General features: G+C 39.7%; 1 protein-coding gene across 2 annotated transcripts in view; it reads right to left on the bottom strand.

The window, feature by feature from the left end:
• Window positions 1-20,511, bottom strand: part of NUP133 (nucleoporin 133) — a 67,016-nt gene that overhangs the window by 1,757 nt on the left and 44,748 nt on the right. The window contains exons 20-26 of one of the 2 annotated variants that reach the window (XM_054561802.2): window positions 17,927-18,085; window positions 15,460-15,595; window positions 9,830-9,948; window positions 7,823-7,903; window positions 6,442-6,506; window positions 1,858-1,946; window positions 434-502 (exon numbers count right to left, since the gene is read on the bottom strand). In XM_054561802.2, the coding sequence (XP_054417777.1) occupies window positions 434-502; window positions 1,858-1,946; window positions 6,442-6,506; window positions 7,823-7,903; window positions 9,830-9,948; window positions 15,460-15,595; window positions 17,927-18,085 (718 nt within the window). The remainder of the gene's footprint in view (window positions 1-433; window positions 503-1,857; window positions 1,947-6,441; window positions 6,507-7,822; window positions 7,904-9,829; window positions 9,949-15,459; window positions 15,596-17,926; window positions 18,086-20,511) is intronic. The other variant, XM_009234993.4, reaches the window with a different exon arrangement.

The raw sequence follows: 20,511 nt of genomic DNA, 5'->3' as shown, positions 1-20,511 counted from the left end.
TTGAGTCAGGGTCTCCACTCTGTCACCCAGGCTGGAGTGGAGTGGCACGATCGTAGCTCACTGTAGCTTTAATCCTTTGACCTTCCGAGCTCAAGTGATCCTCCCACCCCAGCTTCCTGAGTAGCAGGGACTATAGGCATGCACCACCAAGCCTGGCTAATTTTTTTTTTTTTTTTCTGTAGAGGTGGGGTCTTGCTATGTGGCCCAGGCTGGTCTTGAACTCCTAAGCTCAAGGGATTCTCCTGCCTTGGCCTCCCAAAGTGCTCAGATTACAGGCGTGAGCCATCATGCCCGGCAAAATAAGACTTTTATAACACTATTCTCAACTATTAAATGTTGGTGACTAACTAGAAAAAAATTTAAACTCCATTTAATGAGACATGCATTTTGTTCTATATGTATAATGTATTTCAGGTAACATGTAAAAACAAACCTTGTGGGTAATTTAAATATGTCTGCAGGAAGAATGCACAGGCTGAAGTAGCTGTTGCGCTGTCAATGCCTATGAAATATAATGCAAGGTTATCTGTATCTCCCTACCTTCAGAATCTGTCCTTTAAAAACACTATTGTACATGAAAGCCGTATTAAGAAGGTTCCAAAAGTACATTTGTCCTGTTATTAAAAAACGGCACACCTTATATATGTAAAATATACATAGATAATACACACACACATATATAATTTTTTTTTTTTTTTGAGACAAGATCTCACTCTATCACCCAGGCTGAAGTGCAGTGGCACCATCAGAGCTCACTGCAGCCTCCACCTCCTGGGCTCAAGCAATCCTCCTACCTCAGCCTCCCCAGTAGCTGGAACCACAGGGATGCACCCCTGTGCCCAACTAATTCTTCTTTTTTTTTAAACAGGGACAGGATCTCCCGATGTTGCTCCAGCTGGTCTTGAACTACTGGGCTCAAGTGATTCTCCCACCTTGGCCTCCCAAAGTGTGAGCCACTGCACCTGCCTATATTTTTATTTAAATAAAAGTTTCAGCTGGGCGCAGTGGCTCATGCCTGTAATTCCAGCACTTTGGGAGGCCGAGGCAGGCAGATCACAAGGTTAGGAGTTCGAGGTCAGCCTGACCAAAATGGTGAAACCCTGTCTCTACTAAAAATACAAAAATTAGCCAGGCATGGTGGTGCGTGCCTGTAATCCCAGCTACTCAGGAGACTGAGGCAGGAGAATCACTTGAGCCCAGGAGATGGAGGTTGTAGTAAGCTGAGATTGAGCCACTGCACTCCAGCCTGGGCAACAGAATGAGACTCCGTCTCAAAAAAAAAAAAAAGTTTCTACTGTTCTTGTCCTTTATGAAATTATGACTTTCCATTCCTGTTTTTCACTTGTTTTATAATGCACTAAGAATGACAAAAACTGCAAAGCTGCCCTTAAATATTAGTGCTAGATACTTAATTAGACACAATTCAGTCTGTGGCATTTTTACAGCTATGAAAGGAAGCTACAAATCTGAAAACTAATGCTTGGAGATCAGTGTGGATAGACTCCAAATGAAAGTTTCTTGGTTCTTTTTTTCTTTAGACAGAGGCCAAGGCAGGTGGATCACAAGGTCAGGAGTTCAAGACCAGCCACGCCAATATGGTGAAACCCTGGCTTTACTAAAAATACAAAAATTAGCCGGGCGTGGTAGCGTGGGTCTGTAGTCCCAGCTACTCCAGGGGCTGAGGCAGAAGAATCGCTTGAACCCGGGAGGTGGAGGTTGCACTGAGCCGAGATCATGCCACTGCACTCCAGCCTGGGTGACACAGCAAGACTCTGTCTCAAAAAAAAAAAAAAAAAACAACCAAAAAACTGAGGAGTGACACTGTAATTTCCAACAGTACAGTAACAAACCACTTACCATCTTTTAAAAGTTTCTGTAAGATCTTCACAAATATGCTGTCTTTAGATACTTCAATTGGATCATCTTTGCCATCAGAACTGGACCAGCTAGAAAACAAAATCATTATGAGGGAAAAATGAAATCACTGATATAGCTGAAATAAATGATTTGTTTGCTATCATGGTTTTATTTTGATGGCTGTGGGGGATGGAGAATCTGAGTTTTGTGATACTGTTTCAAATCATTTAAATAAAGGCACTTCACATGCTGAATACACTGACAGTTTCTACATTAGATATAAGACATTACACTCTAGGGAACATGCAAGAGAAGCCAAGGAAAATACATTTAAAAAAAGATGTTACACTCAAGGTAGCTACTGACTCAATATAACTCTTATGTATTTGATTTCAAAAACCAAGTAGTGAGGTATCTTTCTGAAGAAAATTCTATTAGTAAGTAACATATTCAGTATGGCCCCCAAAGTATGACTCACTGCAGCTTTGAACTCCTCAGCTCAAGCGTTACTCCCACCTCAGCCTCCCAAGTAGCTAGGACCATAGGCATGCACCACTTTGTGCCTGGCTAATTTTTTACTTCTGTGTCGAGACAAAGTCTCGCTATGTTCCCAGGCTGGTCTTGAACTCCTGGGCTCCAGCAAATCCTCCTGTCTTGGCCTCCCAAAGTGCTGGGATTGCAGGCATGAGCCAATGGACCCAGCCAGAAGCTTTATGTAGTTGTGACTATCTACTACTAAAATAAAAATACCAAACCACTGCTCTGTAATCAATGGACATACCTTTAAAATTTTTAAGCAAGAAACTAAGACAAGGAATTCTAATCAAAATGATAGCATCCTTTTGTATGACTGGGATGGGCACCACTTTGTGCCTGGCTAATTTTTTACTTGTGTGTCAAGACAAAGTCTCGCTATGTTCCCAGGCTGGTCTTGAACTCCTGGGCTCCAGCAAATCCTCCTGTCTTGGCCTCCCAAAGTGCTGGGATTGCAGGCATGAGCCAATGGACCCAGCCAGAAGCTTTATGTAGTTGTGACTATCTACTACTAAAATAAAAATACCAAATCACTGCTCTGTAATCAATGGACATACCTTTAAAATTTTTAAGCAAGAAACTAAGACAAGGAATTCTAATCAAAATGATAGCATCCTTTTGTATGACTGGGATGGGACCAAACAATTAAGTAGGCATAAAGCTAGAAGCTTCAGGGACTGACCTCTAAGACTAAACTTAACAGTAATTTTAACTATTTTGGAGTGATCAGAGGAGGGAAGAAATGCTTTAGTAAAAATAACTCTTCTATAATATTTTACCACAGGAAAAAGGAAAATTGTGAGTAGAAGGCTTTTAGCATTCAAGTCATGCTTTGTCTAAAATTCTTTTCCTGGAAAGAATTCGTTCCTTCAACTGATTATTCTTAGTCTTTGCCATTGAATCGTAACATAAACACCATTTCCATAGGTGGCAGTCCTCCTCTGCAGAAAGGATACTATTGTGAGAAAGTAGTACTTGCTGCGTGCAGTGGCTCACGCCTGTAATCCCAGCACTTTGGAAGGCCGAGGCAGACGGATCACCTGAGGTTGGGAATTTGAGACCAGCCTGACCAACATGGAGAAACCCAGTCTCTATTAAAAATACAAAAAATTAGCTGGGCGTGGTGGCGCATGCCTGTAATCCCAGCTACTCAGGAGGCTGAGGTGGGAGAATCGCTTGAACTTGGGAGGCGGAGGTTGCGGCCAGCCGAGATTGAGCCCCTGCACTCCAGCCTTAGGTGACAGAGCGAGACTCTGTCTCAAAAACAAAAAACAAAACAAACAAACAAAAAAAAAGAGAGAAACTAGTACTTAATGCCTTAGAAAAGGGCACTGACCCTCAAATTGTAGTAACTTAAAAAAAAAAATAGGCCGGGCGTGGTGGCTCAGGCCTGTAATCCCAGCACTTTGGGAGGCTGAGGCGGGTGGATCATGAGGTCAGGAGATCGAGAACATCCTGGCTAACACAGTGAAACCCCATCTCTACTAAAAATACGTAAAAAAAAAATTAGCCACATGTGGTGGCGGGGGCCTGTAGTCCCAGCTACTCAGGAGGCTGAGGCGGGAGAATGGCATGAACCCGAGAGGTGGAGCTTGCAGTGAGCCAAGATTGTGCTACTGCACTCCAGCCTGGGCAACACAGCCAGACTCCGTCTCAAAAAAAAAAAAAAATTAAAAAAAATAAAAATAAAAATAAATAAATAAATAAATAAAACAAAATCATAGCTTCAAGTCTCGTCTGGCATGACAAGCCTTACTTCTGTGAAAATAAGGGATGTGGCCTGGCATGGTGGCTCACGTCTGTAATCCCAGCACTTTGGGAGGCCGAGGCAGACAGATCACAAGGCCAGGAGTTCGAGACCAGCCTGACCAACATGGAGAAATCCTGTCTCTACCAAAAATACAAAATTAGCCAGGCGTGGTGGTACATGCCTGTAATCCTAGCTACTCGGGAGGTTGAAGCAGGACAATCACTTGAACCCGGGAGACGGAGGTTGCAGTGAGCCGAGATTGTGCCGTTGCACTCCAGCTTGGGCAACAAGAGTGAAACTCCGTCACAAAAAAAGAAAGAAAATAAGGGATGCGTATTTCTATGCAAACTGACAATCTAAATTTTAAAATCAAAAGTAGTGATTTATTATATGAGTGGTCCTAAGTCTTTAGGCTATTCTTGCTATTCTTAATTATTAAAATAGAGAAGACCAAGACTAAATAAATATTACTAATGTAACCATTAAAATTTTCATAATACATATGTTACAATATGGTTAGAAGGTTATAAAACTGTTTTACATATAATATCATAATCTTCCTGTGATACTGTGAAATATGTATTTAGTCTTCTTCCTCACCCCACTTTCTGCTTTGCAACTCCTACAATCCTTAGAATCTCCAGATATGTCTTTTTTTTTTTTTTTTTTTAATACTATTTGAGTTGGCTGACAGCTGGTAGCTCCCAGCTAGCTTCAAGATAGGGGCTGGTCACCAGAAAAAGCATAGAGTTGGGACTTTTCAGCCCTATTCCTCAATATCCAGGGAGGGAAGAGGTGCTGAAGGTTAAATTGGTCACCAACTTTAATCAATCATGTCTACATAACGAAGCTTCCATAAAAACACAAAACGACAGGGTTTGAAGAGCTTCCTGATAGCTGAACACGTGGAGGTTCCTGGAAGGTGGAAGGCCAGAGAGGCTTTGGAAGCTCTAAGCCCCTTCCCCCATACCTCACCCCATGATCTCTTCATCTGTATTCTACCTGATACTTTCAGATGCGTTAGAATCAGCATTCCCAGGAGGTTAGGAATTCTTAGTCACAGGATGAGACAGGAGGTCAGCAGGACTGGTATCACAAGACACAGATCACAGTGACCCCACTGATAAGACAGGATGTGGTAAAGAAGCCAGCCAATACCCGCCAAAACCAAGAGAGTGGTCTCTAGTCGTCCTCGCTGCTCATTATACACTAATTATAATGCATTAGCATGCTAAAAGACACTCCCACCAGCGCCACAACAGTTTACAAATACCGTGGCAACGTTGGGAAGTTACCCTATATGGTTTAAAAAGGGGAGGAGCCGGGTGTGGTGGCTCACGCCTATAATCCCAGCATTTTGGGAGGCTGAGGTGGGCAGATCACCCGAGGTCTGGTGTTCCAGATCAGCCTGACCAACCTGGTGAAACCCCCTCTCTACTAAAAATACAAAATTAGCCAGGCATGGTGGTACATGCCTGTAATCGCATTTACTTGGGAGGCTGAGGCAGGAGAATTGCTTGAACCCGGGAGGCAGAGGTTGCAGTGAGCCAAGATCGCACCACTGCACTCCAGGCTGGGCAACAAGAGCTAAACTCTGTCTCAAAATAAATGAATAAATAAATAAAAATAAAAAGGGGAGGAACCCTCAGTTCTGGGAACTTCTCATGCCTTTCCAGAAAAACTCATGAATAATGCACCCCTTGTTTAGCACATAATCAACAAATAACCGTAAGTATACTCAAGTCAAGCAGCCCATGCCGCTGCTCTGTGTAAAAAGTAGCCATTCTTTTATTTTCTTCTCTAATAAATTTGCTTTCTCTTTACTCTGTGGACTCACCCCAAATTCTTTCTTGCACGAGATCCAAGAAGCCTCTCTTGGGGTCTGGATCAGGACCCCTTTCTGGTAACAATACCCTTTATAATAAATTGATAGGTGTGTGTTCCTGAGTTCTATGAGCTGCTCTAGCAAATTAATCAAACCCAAGGAGGGGGTTGTGGGAACCCCAATTTATAGCTGGTCGGTGAGGAGCACAGGCAAAACCACCTGGGGCTTAGATTGGCATCAAAGTCGGGGCAGTCTGAGCCCTCAATCTGTGGTTGTAGATAGTGTCAGGACTGAACTAAATTAAAGTACATTCAGCTGGTGTCCACCAACAGAACTCACTGGTTGCCTAGTGTGGGAGGTGGGAAATCCCAACACATCTGATCACAGAAGTCTTCTGTTATTGACTGTCGTGTGGTGAGAGCAGAGGAAAAGCAGTTTCTATACTTTCCAAAGAAGCGATACCATGAGTACTTACTTATCTCTCTGAAGAGCTTTGCAAAGGATTTCCAGTTTTAGATCATTTATATTTACATCTTCTTCCTTAACAGCAAAACAAAAAATCTTGATTAAATCCTGGCTTTGAAAGAAATATGTGCTTAAATTTTCATTATGTTAATACTACATACATAGAAGCCAATTAATATCTATGAATTACTTTCACGTTACTCTGTGATGATGATTTTATCAGCAACCTTGAGAGGGGTAAGAGTTTTTCTTTTTTTTTTTTTGAGATGGAGTCTCACTCTGTCACCCAGGCTGGAGTGCAGTGACGCGATCTCAGCTCATGGCAACCTCCGCCTCCCTGGTTCAAGCAATTCCCCTACCTCAGCCTCCCAAGTAGCTGGGATTACAGGCGCACGCCACCACGCTCAGCTAATTTTTTTTGTATTTTTAGTAGAGACGGGGTTTCGCCATGTTGGCCAGACTGGTCTCGAACTCCTGACCTCAGGCAATCCGCCCGCCTTGGCCTCCCAAAGTGCTAGGATTACAGGTGTGAGCCACCTCGCCCGGCCTGAGAGGGATAAGATTTTAAAATACGGTAATGTAAAAGTCAACATGTTATGTTTTTAAAATCTACCAAATTACTTTCAATCGCATGGACAGGTAACAGAACTACTTATCCTACAGAATTTTCACTATAACCTGTTGAAACACAAGAAACAGCTACTCTTAGGATGAATACTATGAAGATTTTATATACATATATACTTTTTTTTTTTTTTTTTTTTTTTTGGAGACAGTCTCACTCTGTCGCCCAGGCTTGAGTTCAGTGGCGCGATCTTGGCTTACTGCAATCTCTGCCTCCTGGATTCAAGAGACTCATGCCTCAGCCTCCCAAGTAGCTGGGATTACAGGCGTGCACCACCACACCCACCTAATTTTTTTTTTTTTTTTTTTTTTTGTATTTTTAGTAGAGGTGGAGTTTCACCATGTTTGCCAGGCTGGTCTCAAACTCCCCACCTCAGGTGATCTGTCTGCCTCGGCCTCCCAAAGTGCTGGGATTACAGGGGTGAGCCACTGCACCCAGCCAGAATAAACTGATACAGTCGTATATTACATTCAGAAACGAATGACTTAATACATGAAAGAGAAAAAAATATTTCAGGACTTTGGAAAGCAGTACTTATTTGTGCACAAAAAAAGATATCCAGGAATGTGTGAGAATTATCATGAAAGGGAGTCTCTTGACCTTGACAGCTTTTCTAAAGAGTTGTATACATTCTAATGATTAAAGGTAGTTGAACCACAGATACAGTTTTTGCTTAATTCATTTTCATGATTGACTAAAAGAGGCATCTCCCTCTTTTTATATATGTATTCAGTTGCCTGAGATCATCTCAAGCAATTTTACTTACCTCATCAATATATTCCAACAAGTCCAAAGCTTTCTTGAAATCATATTCATTAGCTCTTCTATTTTCTTCACAGATATATAGCTATGACAAGTTAAAATAAGGTAGAAGATTATACAATCATGTAACTAATACTAGAGAGATTTATGGAGAAAAGAAGTCATTACGTCTTGTAAGGAAGTTGTAGTTTTTTTGTTTTTTTGGGTTTTTTTTTTGAGACAAAGTCTTGCTCTGTCACCCAGGCTGGATTGCAGTGGCACGATCTCAGCTCACTGAAACTTCTGCCTCCCAGGTTCAAGTGATTCTCCTGCCTCAGCCTCCTGAGTAGCTGGGATTACAGGAATCCTTCACCACACCTGGCTAATTTTTGTATTTTTAGTAGAGAAGGTTTCACCCTGTTGGCCAGGCTGGTCTCAAACTCCTGACTTCAAGTGATCTGCCTGCCTTGGCCTCCCAAAGAGCTGGGATTTTAGGCGTGAGCCACTGCGCCTGGCCAGTTGTATTTTTATAGTAAAAACAGCCTCATATTTGGAAACTGTATTGCATCTACCTTAAAATAAACTGTCTTTAAAAAAAAATGCATATTTTAGGAATGGCACAGTGGCTCATGTCTATAATCCCAGCTCTTTGGGAGGCAGAGGCAGGCAGATTCCTTGAGAACAGGAGTTCGAGACCAGCCTGGGCAACATGGCGAAACCTCGTCTCTACAAAAAGTATAAAAATTAGCTGGGTATGGTGGTGCACACCAGTGGTCCCAGCTACTCCAGAGGCTGAGGTAGGAGGGTCACCTGAGCTTGGGAGGTCAAGGCTGCAGTGAGCTGTGAAAGGGCCACTGCACTCCAGCCTGACAGCCCGAGTGACACCAAGACCTTGTCTCTAAAAAAAAAATTGAGACCTACAATAAAGTGTACAGTTGATCTATATTTACTTAAAAAATAAAAAAAACACATCAACATGTTACCAACACTTATCCCTGGTTAGATTACAGCTGACTGCATACTCACTTCTGTATTCTTCAAATTTCCTGTAATTTTTATGGTCAGAAAAATACTTACCTTATTAAAAATATCAATTTGAATTTTTCCCGTCTTCCTTTCCCAAAAACTATAACTAATTTCATTTTTTAAAAATTGTATGTATAATCCTTTAATAGCAACAATACTCAGACCATTCCAGAAAAAAAGCTATCTGCTTGTGTTCATTGTCTTACAGCACTCAAAAGACAATACTTTTATTTCATTGTTCTTGAACATCCTTTTTGATCCACCATCTCTGAAATTGGACTGCGGTATTAAAATTAATGATGCATTAGAGTAAAATTGGCACTACTTTTTTCTTAGTGATACATAATAGTGAGTTACAATAGATAGTACCTTACATTTCTAAATTAAATATATATTCTATCAGGAGAAGAGGATGTTGTAAATTCAGTTATAACAGGAAATCTGTTACTGATAATGGCTAAAATGCTAATTTTTTAAATTGTTTGCCTTTTCATACAGATAGAACACATTTAAGGTGATCCTACATCACTCTGGCAAAGAGATGCTTCTTCTCTAGACTGCAGCCCATGTTCCGGCTCTGCCCTCAGGGATGTGTTGGGTTGCAGAGGAAAGAGGTAAGGACAGTGCTGCTAGACCATGTAAACTGAGTTCCTTAATCCATTTTTTCTTATAGAAGAGCTTAAAAAGTAATTTTGTGGGGGAAATAAAGTTATTTCATGGTACTTATTTGTCCTATACTAGAAAAGCAAAATATAAGTAATTTCTCCTGGCCACCTAGATAAAGCACCTTTATGTGGAGGTGTATGGGGGAGGCAGATGCTGATTAATTTTTCTCTAATTAGCTTTCTGTTCCCAAGCAGCTTCCAACAACGTTTTTCTAGGGGAGTTTTCTGGAAGGTAGGCAATAGAATGATAACTCCTCTTACGAACTATACTACATGGCCCAACAAACACCAAGAAGGTTTTGAGTTTAAGAAATAGCGTTAAGGATTTGAAAAGCACATACACCAATGAGTTGTGGTGCAGTCAATACTGGCATCGCACTGAGATTTAGCTGTTTCTCCGCCAGCAGCTGTTCAGGTAGGGTCTCCTGATGCAGTAGAAAGCGCTCCTGCTCAGCCATTTCTAGTATTCAAGATGAGAGACAGGGAAAGAGAATATGATGAACTTTGACTTTTGCTGTCATAAAACAAATCTGAATTTTAAAAGAAAAAAATAGCTCCAGAGGTAAACCTATCGTTATTCAACGATCTTAGAATGCTTTTAATTCTTATTCTTGATTGCTGGTTATGTTCACAATATATCCATGGTTTGATCAAAGTCCTAAGAATTATCACAGCAACGAGAAATAGGAGGGGAGAGAATAGGTGAGGAAATACGTTCACTGCTTGAAGAAGTTGGAGAGCAGATAGGAAGCTTATACCTCATGAAATAGCTAAGTGTGGAGATCTCTCCATCATATTTCATAATTCAGTAAAATTTTTCCCACTAGAATATATAGTATATAGTTGGCCCCTGAATAACAAGGGGGATGGGCCACTAAGCTCCCGTGCTGTCAAAAATCCCAGCATAACTTTTTAAAGAGATGAGGTCTTGCTATGCTGCCCAGGCTGGTCTCAAACTCTTGAGCTTGAGTGATCCTCCTGTTCTAGCCTCCCAAAGTGCTGGGAGGGTAACTTTCGACTCCCCAAAAGCTTAACTGCTGCTGCCAGCTTCACAAATTTCCATTTTTTTCTTAATAATGGTCATTAAGCTAGACTAATTTATATTGAAATGGGGGTAGCCAAAACTGCAGACCTCAATCTGTGGTGCATATCAAGCAATTCCACTTCTTGTAATGTCACGACTTTCCTATGCTTCTTGGGAGCATGTCTAGCTTCACTTAGTGGCACTTCATATGAGTCTCAAGGTGTTATTTAAGGTTTATGGTATTGCATTAAACATAGGAAAAAATACTCGAGAACTATGAGAAATCACTTCTTACTGCAATAGGAAATTTACTTTTTGCTGCAATAGGCAATTTACTGGAGTGTAGACAAACTTCTCACACAGAGATGATCAGAATCATTTTAACTGGATCATCACTTTAATTGGGGTTTTAATTGAATACTGTTAACACTTCAGCAAGCGGACACTCGCCCACAATAGCAACAGGAGGTGGCTATGAAATTATTACAGTAAGTACAGTATGTATTACAGTTAATTTTGTGATTTAATGCTGCCTATTTACATGGTTTACATTGCCTTCACTGTGAATGGTGCTATGTGAGGTCTGTGTTTGTATGTTGATAAATTTTAACTTTTTATAACATCTGTGTATGTTCTATGGTAGTAAATGATAAAATAGACTACATATGTTTTATGTATTCATAACCTGTCTTTTTCTTAATTTTTTTTTTGGTATATCTAGGCTACACGGTTATACATGGTGTATATCTATGAGTGTTTTCATGTTGTTGAAAATCTCCGAAATATATTGATTGAAAATAATCTGCATGTAAGTGGACCCATGCAGTTCAAACTCATGTTGTTCAAGGGTCAACTGAGTTTCATTTGCAAATGGAAATGATGTAAAAGCTACCACGAGTCTATCAAGGAAAACAAGACCTGGAAGAATATACAGCACATCTCCTAGGCAGCAAGGGTTATCTCCATTGGATGAGGTTAACAGGGGCTTCTGTTTGCCACAGACTCTCCAGGTTGCAGCCCATGACCTGACTCCGCCCCAGGGAATGTGCTGAGTTGCAGGAAAGGGTGAAAACTGCTAGGTAGCCTCATAAACACAGCATTCACAGCAAAACAGTGACCAAAGCACAGATACTTTCGTTCAAATACTGGCAGCACTCCCCATGATCCTGGTTTTGGAATAATTAAATGGAACATTTTTGTCCATTTCTATACCTAGAAAAACAGACTGGGAGGAAACCTACAAAACAGTACCAGTGGTTATCTCTGGGGAGGTGGGACTACCGACAACTTATTTTTCCTATTGTATTTTTTCTATAATTTACACATTTTCCATGAGGAATTATTTAACTACCGGAAGAGTTATTTTTAAAAAGCCTATCCCCTCCGATTAGATACATTGTGCTAACAGTCTGTAAAATCACTAAGATCTGCAAATGTTCCTTCCCATTGTGTTAAGAAATAAAAGCTAAGAAGTGATCAAATGCAAAGCAAGGAGAAAGAAGAAATAGGAAAGCCTTGTGTTAAAATACTTTGATTAACATGATCTATCTCTGGTGGCCAGGCTAAAATATGGCTTCCCCTCTTAGACTATCAGCCAGTCCCATAGAATACAAACACACGTTTTTTAGAACAGGCGCTACTAGTGCAAAAAATAAAAAGATTGAAGGAAGATTATCCCAAACAGTAAAAAATAATTTTAATAAAAGGGGCTAATACCTACAATTTATTGAGTACTTAATATATGCAAGCCATTTTTCTCAAGACAGTGTCCTCAATACTTACAACTACCCTTGTTATAGATAGATGAACAAACTGAGGCAAAGGAGCATAAATCAACTATCCAAGGTCACAAAGCTAGTAAGTTCTGGAGAAAATATTTGAAATCCCGATTCTTCCTACTATATCCACTCCCTCAAAAGGAAAAAAATGACAGCAGTATAATTTAAACCCAGATCTTAGGCTGGACTCTGTGGATAAGCCACATAACCAGATATCCATATCTGCATATACTTGATCCAAACCACATAGCTGAGATTCCCCTCTCCAATTTTTATTTTGAAAAATTCTAGGCTGGGTGTGGTGGCTCACGTCTATAATCCCAGCACGTTGGAGGCTGAGGTGGGCACGCTGCTTGAGCCCAGAAGTTTGAGACCAGCCTGGACACACATGGTGAAACCCCGTCTCTACAAAAAAATACAAAAATTAGCCAGGCATGGGAGCATGCACCTGTAGTCCCAGCTACTGGGGAGGCTAAAGCAAGAGCATCACCTGAGTCCAGGAGTTCGAGGCTGCAGTGAGCCATGATTGTGCCACCGTGCTCCAGCCTGGGCAACAGAGTGAGACCCTGTCTCAAAGAAAATAAATAAATAAATAAAAATAAAAAACAGAAAAAGTCCAAATCTACATAAAAAATTTTAAAACGCCAATGTGCACTTTATATCCTCCAGCTAGAGTCATCTGTTGCTGACACTCTGTCCCTTTTGCTTTCTCTATGTATATAGGTAATTTTTTTTCAGCATATGAAGGTTGTAGACATTATGACATTTCATTTCTAAATACTCAGCATGTATCTCCTAAAAACAAGGACATTCAACCACAATACGATTATCAGGCTTATATAATTTAACATCAATACAGTTATATCATCTAATATTAAGTATGTTCAAACTTTCCCACTTGTTTCCAAAACATTCACCATAACTGTTATGGTTATTTTGAGGGTGATTCAGGATCAAGAATCTTGCCCTGCATTTGCTGATGTGTCATGGCTCTTAGGTTCCTTTCATCTAAAACAGCCTGTCTTTGTCTTTCATGTTGGTAAAGTTTTTGAAGAGTCTAGGGCAACAGTATTATACAATGTCCCACCAGCAGGTTATGTCTGATTGGTCTCTTGTAATTAGAATCAGGGTGAACATTTTGGCAAGAACAGGACACACGTGATGGTAGTACATTGCTTCAGGAGTACACAATGTGGTTTGTTTTGTGGTTGATGACAGGGTCTATTAGATCTGTCTACTGATACTCCAAAAACACGGGAATATCCTGTTCCCCTAGTCCCTAAACTCAATGGTCTCAGCATCCTTTGGTGACCAGTTATTCACTGTGGTTGTAGTAGTGACTTCTGCCCTTCTTTCCACACGTATTAGTTGGCATTCTCCTGTAAAGAAGCATTTCACTTGACCCTCTCCCTTTTTGAAAATCACTGTAGACTCATGAATTTTTTTGTTTTATAAACTGTGGAATATACCCTTTACTACCAATCTTTTGATGTTCAAATAGTCCCCAAACTTGAACAGTGGGAGCTGTTCAAGGCTCTTGTATTATTTTAATATCTCTACATTAACCTTGCTTTCTGGCCCAATAAGACTCTCCAAGATTTCGTCAATAAGCCCTCACTTCTTTTACTGGAAAACGGTAGTCAGAAACCAACATATGGAACTAGGTATACTCACGCTACTGGGGTGTCACTGCAAAGAGACAAGAAATATGTATGTGTGTGTGTATAGATAAAATGTATATATATGCGTATGTATTGTGTGTGTGTATATATACACAATTTTATATATACACACACATTTTATTATCTATATCTATCTATCTACATATTTATAGAGAGGGACTTTTTTTTTTCTGAGGCAGGGTTTTGCTCTGTTGCCCCAGCTGGAGGGCAGTGGCACAATCACATCTCACTGCCACCTCGACCTCCTGGGCTCAAGTGATCCTCTCGCCTCAGCCTCCCCAGTAGCTGGGACTACAGGTGCACACCACCACACCTGGCTAAGTTTTAAATTTTTTGTAGAGACAGGTTCTCACTAAGTTGCCTAGGCTGGCTCAATGACCTCCTGGGCTCAAGCAATCCTCCCACGTCAGCCTCCCAAAGTGCTGGGATTACAGGCGTGAGCCACCACACCCAGCCGATGTATTTTTTTAATTGATGCATAATAATTATACATATTTATGGGGTACAATGTGACGCTTCAATACATGTATACATTGTGTAATGATCACAGGGTAATTAGCATATTCATCACCTCAAACAAGAAAATATATTGTTTTTAAAAATCAGATTCTATCTGGTATTTCCAATCCAAATTCAGTAATACAGAGTTTTTCTTCACTGTCTTTCTATATTTGTATCTCCTCTCTGCTTGGTTCTAAAAAATAATACCATCAGGCCTCAGTATCCGCTGACAACTGGTTCTAGGACCCATGGGAATACCAAAAAGCTCAACTCCCTTATATAAAAACGGTAGTTACTTGCACATAACCCATGTACATCCTCCCATATACTTTAAATCACCTCTAGATTATAATACCTAATACAATGTAAATGCTAAGTAAATAGCTGTTATACTGTATTGGTTTTTTTAAAATTTGCATTATTTTGCTTTAATTTTGCATTATTTTTGTTTTAATTTTTTGTTAATTCTGTTGTTATAATTTTAATTGTCGTTGAATTATTTTTAATTCTTTTTCCCCAAATATTTTTGATGTTTGCTCGAATCTGCAGATGTGGAATCCAAAAATATGGAGGGTCAACTGTACTATATGTAATCGTTTTCATCTACAATATACACAAAACAGTTCAGAATTATTGCACCTATACCACACTACCTACAACAAACCCATGTGTAAAGGTCAAGATTGCTTTGTAGTTCTTTTCGCCCTTGGAATATGTATCACTAACGGTACATAATCAGACCTCTCCATTCAAAATCATTTGAATCCATTCTTTAGGAATTCTTATTTAAAATACAAATTACTTTTCTCTAAAAAAATTCCAAGTATATAACTGAGTAACTACACATGGACATTAACTAAATGCATTCCTCTTAGAGACAGGTCCTGTTTCTAAGAGATAGATCCTGCTAACTGATGACAGGAACACATCATGAGTTAATTGGTGGCATGACCAATTTGTAAATCTTTTTGCTCAAATTCTTTCACCTTCAATTTTTTCTTGCAGTATATCCTCTGAAAAGTCTGAAGCTAATGCAGCCAATTTACTCAAGCCAAGAAGGGTTTTCTTCTTTGCAAAGTAACGAGTTTCCATATTTGCCAAACCCAGAAGTGTTGCATGAGCCTACAATAAAATATGCAAACCATCTTAAGATACTGAGTACCAATTCAAGCTGAAACAAAGGTAAGTAAACCCCAAACTTGTTTTTCTCCCCTAAGCCATATCAATGAATGAAAAGTCAACATTTAGCAAACCTAAAAACTGAGCAGTACCGTAACATTGAGAGTAATTACACAGCAAAATATCAACCATCCTCACTAAATATTGGGAAAAGAGACATGCACAAAACATTTGCTCTAAAACAATTACATATTCACTTGAACATCCTGTCAAGAACAAATTTTAAAATTAATTTGTATGTTTTTACTCATAATTTGAATATTTATTACAACAATATATTCATTGCAAAAAGGCCAATGACTGTTACAGACACATTATTAAAATTTTTGTGATTTTAATGTGATGTCAAATCACGATGGACTACATTTTTTTTTTTTTTAGAGAGAGCCTCACTTTGTCACCCAGGCTGGAGTGCAGTGATACAGTCTCAGCTCACTCAACCTCTGCCTCCTCGGTTCAAGCGATTCTCCTGCCTCAGGCTCCTGAGTAGCTGGGATTACAGGCATGAGCCACAGGCACCCAGCCTGGACTACATATTTTTATTGAGATATTAGAAGTAATGGCAATACCATCACAAATTAAGAATGTTTTATGCAAATTATGTGAGAAAATAGGAGTACACATTCTAAATAATCCATAAGAAATGCTTTTAAATTTAAAAAAATTATTATTGTATACTGACGAATTATAATTGTATATATTTATGGATACAGAGTAATGTTATATGTATGTGATGTGGATTCAATCAAGCTAATTAACATGCCCATCACCTCAAATATCTATCATTGTGGTGAGAACATTTCAAATTTGTTCTCTTGGAAATTCTAAAATGTACAATACACTATTATTAACTTTAGCCACCATACTGTGCAATGTATATAAAAAATGCTCCTGGCGGGGTGCAGTGGCTCATGCCCATAACCCCAGCACGTTGGGAGGCTGAGGTGGGTGGATTGCTTGAGCCCAGGAATTCAAGACCAGCCTGGGGAACACAGTGAGATCCTGTCTCTAAAAAAACAAAACTAAAAATAAAAATAATCTTCTTCCTCCTAACTGAAACTTGTACCCTTTGACCAACTTCTCCGGCCCATTTCCCCATTTTTAAATTGGGTTATTTGTCTTCTTACAATTGAGCTGAGTTCCTTATATGTATGTATATATGTATATGTGTATGTGTGTATGTGTGTGTGTGCACCTATAACATCCCCTCCTTCTGACAGCCACCATTCTTCTGCTTCCATGAGTTCAATTGTTTTGGATTCCATATATGAGTTACTTGTCTGTGTCTGGCTTATTTGGTTTAGTGTAATGTTCTCCAGCTTCATCAATGTTGTTGCAAATGAGAGAATTTCCTTCTTTCTTAAGGCTGACTACTACTGCATTGCGTATTCTATATACAACATCTTCTTTATCATTTACACTGATTGATGGACACTTAGGTGGATTCCATAACTTGGCTATTGTGAAAATGCTGCAATGAACATGGCAGTGCAGGTATCTTTTCAACATACTGACTTCAACTCCTCTGGATATATACTCACAAGCGGGATTGCCAGATCATATTGTATTTCTATTTTTAACTTTTTCGGAACCTCCATACAGTTTCCCATAATGGTTGTACTAACTTACATCCCCACCAAGAGTGCATCAAGGTTCCCTTTTCTCCATGTCTTCTCCAGCACTTGTTACCCTCACCTTTTTGATAACAGCCATTGAACAAATGTAAGGTGATGTCTCATTGTGGTATAAATTTGCATTTCCCTAATGATGAGTGATGCAGAACATTTTTTTCACACATCTATTGGTCATCTGCATGTCTTCTTTTGAGAAATGTCTATTCAGGTCTTTTGCCATTCATTCATTCATTCATTTATTTTGAGACAAGGCCTCACTCTGTTGCCTAGGCTGGAGTGCAATGGTGCAATCTCAGCTCACTGCAGCCTCGACCTCCAGAGCTCAAGTGATCCTCCTGCCTCAGCCTCCCAAGTAGCTGGGACTACAGGTGTGTGTCACCACACCTGGCTAATGTTTTTGTTATTTACGTTTCCTAGGCTGGTCTTGAACTCCCGCACTCAAGAGATCCACCTGCCTCGGCCTCCCAAAGTACTGGGATTACAGGTATAAGCCACCATGCCCAACTCCCTTATATATTTTGGATAGTAACCCCTTCTCAGGTGTATGACAGTAAACAGTATTTTAATTACTAAAATCAAAACTAATTAAAACTACCTAAATAAATTGCACACATCTGCTCCATAGAAAAATCCTTCTTACCTTTTCTAATTCTTGGCTATTAATTTCATGTAACCAGCTGAGATGTTCATGAGCTTGCAAAAAATTTGCCAACTGTCCATGCTGAGAAATGGGCTGAGATAATAATTTGCCTCGCTTTCCTTTCTCCAGATACCAACGGAAGAGAAAGTCTGAAAAATTCTATAAATAACAGAACATAGAATTCATTCATAATAGTTTAAAAAAAAATACATTTCTGATAACAAAACATAACTTTGTTCTAAAGGCCTCCAAAACAGAAAACCTGTTCTAAACAATAATTTCCTATATTGTAGGATCTCTTAATTCAATCATCTCACTTGACAAACGTGTACATTCTGATTCAGAAAGGGCATCTTGCTCAAGATCACTGACAAGATTAATGGCAGAATCTAGATGTGCGCTGGCCAATATGGTAGCAGCTGGCCATATGTAGCTGTTTAACTTAAATAAAAAATTAGATTGAAATTTAAAATTCAGTTCCTTAGGTATATTAGCCACATTTCAAGTGCTCAGTAGCCCCATGTGGCCAGCGGCTCCCATTTGGACAGCGCATTATCAACAGCTCCGTTATCACAGAAAGCTCTGTGGGACAGCACCAAGACTGTAACATTCCAGAATTCTGCGCTAGCTGGCCACACGGCCTGGCATGATACATCAAACTTTAGAGAGGCCCAAATGCCCAGCCAGTTTTCCCCACTGGCTGTTTGTGGAGTGTTGGGGTGGTGTGGAGGCTGAGCTGGAGAGGAAGACCAAGACGTCCCACAGTCTCACAGTGTTTAAGAGATACTTCCCCTAAAGCAGGGATCCTGCCATGAAAGACTTCTGACACCAGAAATGAAATGAATATTACAAAAGCTGAGACCGAGTCCTGGGCCACCTCTATTCCTAATGAACTGAGTCATCTTCCTCTCCTCTAAATTGCCTAACAGAGAAAAAGGAAAATCCACGAGGGGACAAATAACGTCGATTTCCATACTATGGAGTTTTAAAAATATACAATGTCTAAAATACAATTTAAAAATTACCAGATATAAGAAGCAGAAAACTATGATTCAAGCAACATAAAAGCAGGCAACATAAACAGACTCAAAGATGATCACAGTAAGCACAAAAGAACTTTAAAATAACATTTAAACATGTTAAAGAAAATATAAGAAAAAATGCAAAAATGCATGAAAAGAGAAAGAAAATCCATAAAAATAATTTTAAAATCATGATCAGTGCAAAAAATATTTATTTAGCAATGTTTTGAAATACTAAATAAGCCATGTCCAACAACTGACCTTTTATATGACTTTTTTTTTTTTTTTTTGAGACAGAGTCTTGCTCTGTTGCCCAGCCTGGAGTGCAGTGGCACGATCTCGGCTCACTGCAACCTCCTCCTTCTGGGTTCAAGCGATTCTCCTGCCTCAACCTCCAGAACAGATGGAATCACAGGCACACGCCACCACGACTGGCTAATTTTTGTATTTTTAGAAGAGACGGGGTTTTGCCATGTTGGCCAGGCTGGTCTCGAACTCCTGACCTCAGGTGATCTGCCCACCTCGGCCTCCCAAAGTGCTGGGATTACAGGCATGAGCCACCTCGCCCAGCCCAACAACTGATCTTTGATCAAGTAAGTCATACCCAGTCAATGAAATACTATAATGCCATTAAAAATGCTGCTGTAGAATATTTAATGACATGAACAAATGTTTGCTATGTATCAAGTGAAAAAAGCAGTTGACAAAACATGTTTGTCTATAATACACAGACAGGAAAGACTGAAAATATAAACCAAATGTTTAAAAGGTTCTCTCTGGATAGTGGCATTTTGAGTGATTTTTATCTTTTGTGTTTATAGTGGTTTTCTAAATTTTATACAATATCACTTTTACAGGAATTAAAAAATAAGCTTTTCATAGTAATCAACTGACTGAATAGACTGGCTTTAAGAAACAACTTTAAATTCACTTAAGATAGTGTCACAATGGAAACTTTTTTTTTTTTTTAAAGATAGGGTCTTCCTCTGTCACCTAGCTGTAGCGTAGTGGCACAATCTTGGCTCACTGGCCTTGACCTCCTGGGCTCAAATGATCCTGCCAGCTTAGCCTCCTGAATAAGTGTGGCCATGGGCGTGTGGTGGCATGTTTTTAAAAAAATTTTTTTTTGTAGAGGCAGGGTCTCACTATGTTGCCCAGGCTGGCCTCAAACTCCTGGCCTCAAGTGATCCTACCGCCTTGGCCTCTCAAAGTGCTGGGATTACAGCATGAGCCACTGAGGCTGGCTGGGAACTTTGTTTTTTAAACAGGAAGCATAATATCCCTCAAGAAAAATGAGAATGTTAGGTGTATTTGTAAAGCTAAGCTCTCTTAAAGTAATGTTCTATGCTCCCGAGTATCTTCTATCCAATTTTTAAGAACTTTACCAATATTCATATACCTAAGTACTTTTATAATAACTAGAAAATATATAAACAGAAATGAAAGTTATATTTTCCAAAGGTCAAAGAATCTTTCAGTAATATTTATATATAAAGAATTGTGTGGTCAGGCGATGGCTCATGCCTGTTACCCCAGCACTTTGGGAGGCTGAAGCAGGAGGAT

Source organism: Pongo abelii, chromosome 1 (assembly GCF_028885655.2).
Source record: "Pongo abelii isolate AG06213 chromosome 1, NHGRI_mPonAbe1-v2.0_pri, whole genome shotgun sequence".
Lineage (NCBI taxonomy): Eukaryota > Metazoa > Chordata > Mammalia > Primates > Hominidae > Pongo > Pongo abelii.
Note: the sequence above shows the minus strand (reverse complement) of the source record. Positions and strands in the feature narration are given on the sequence as shown.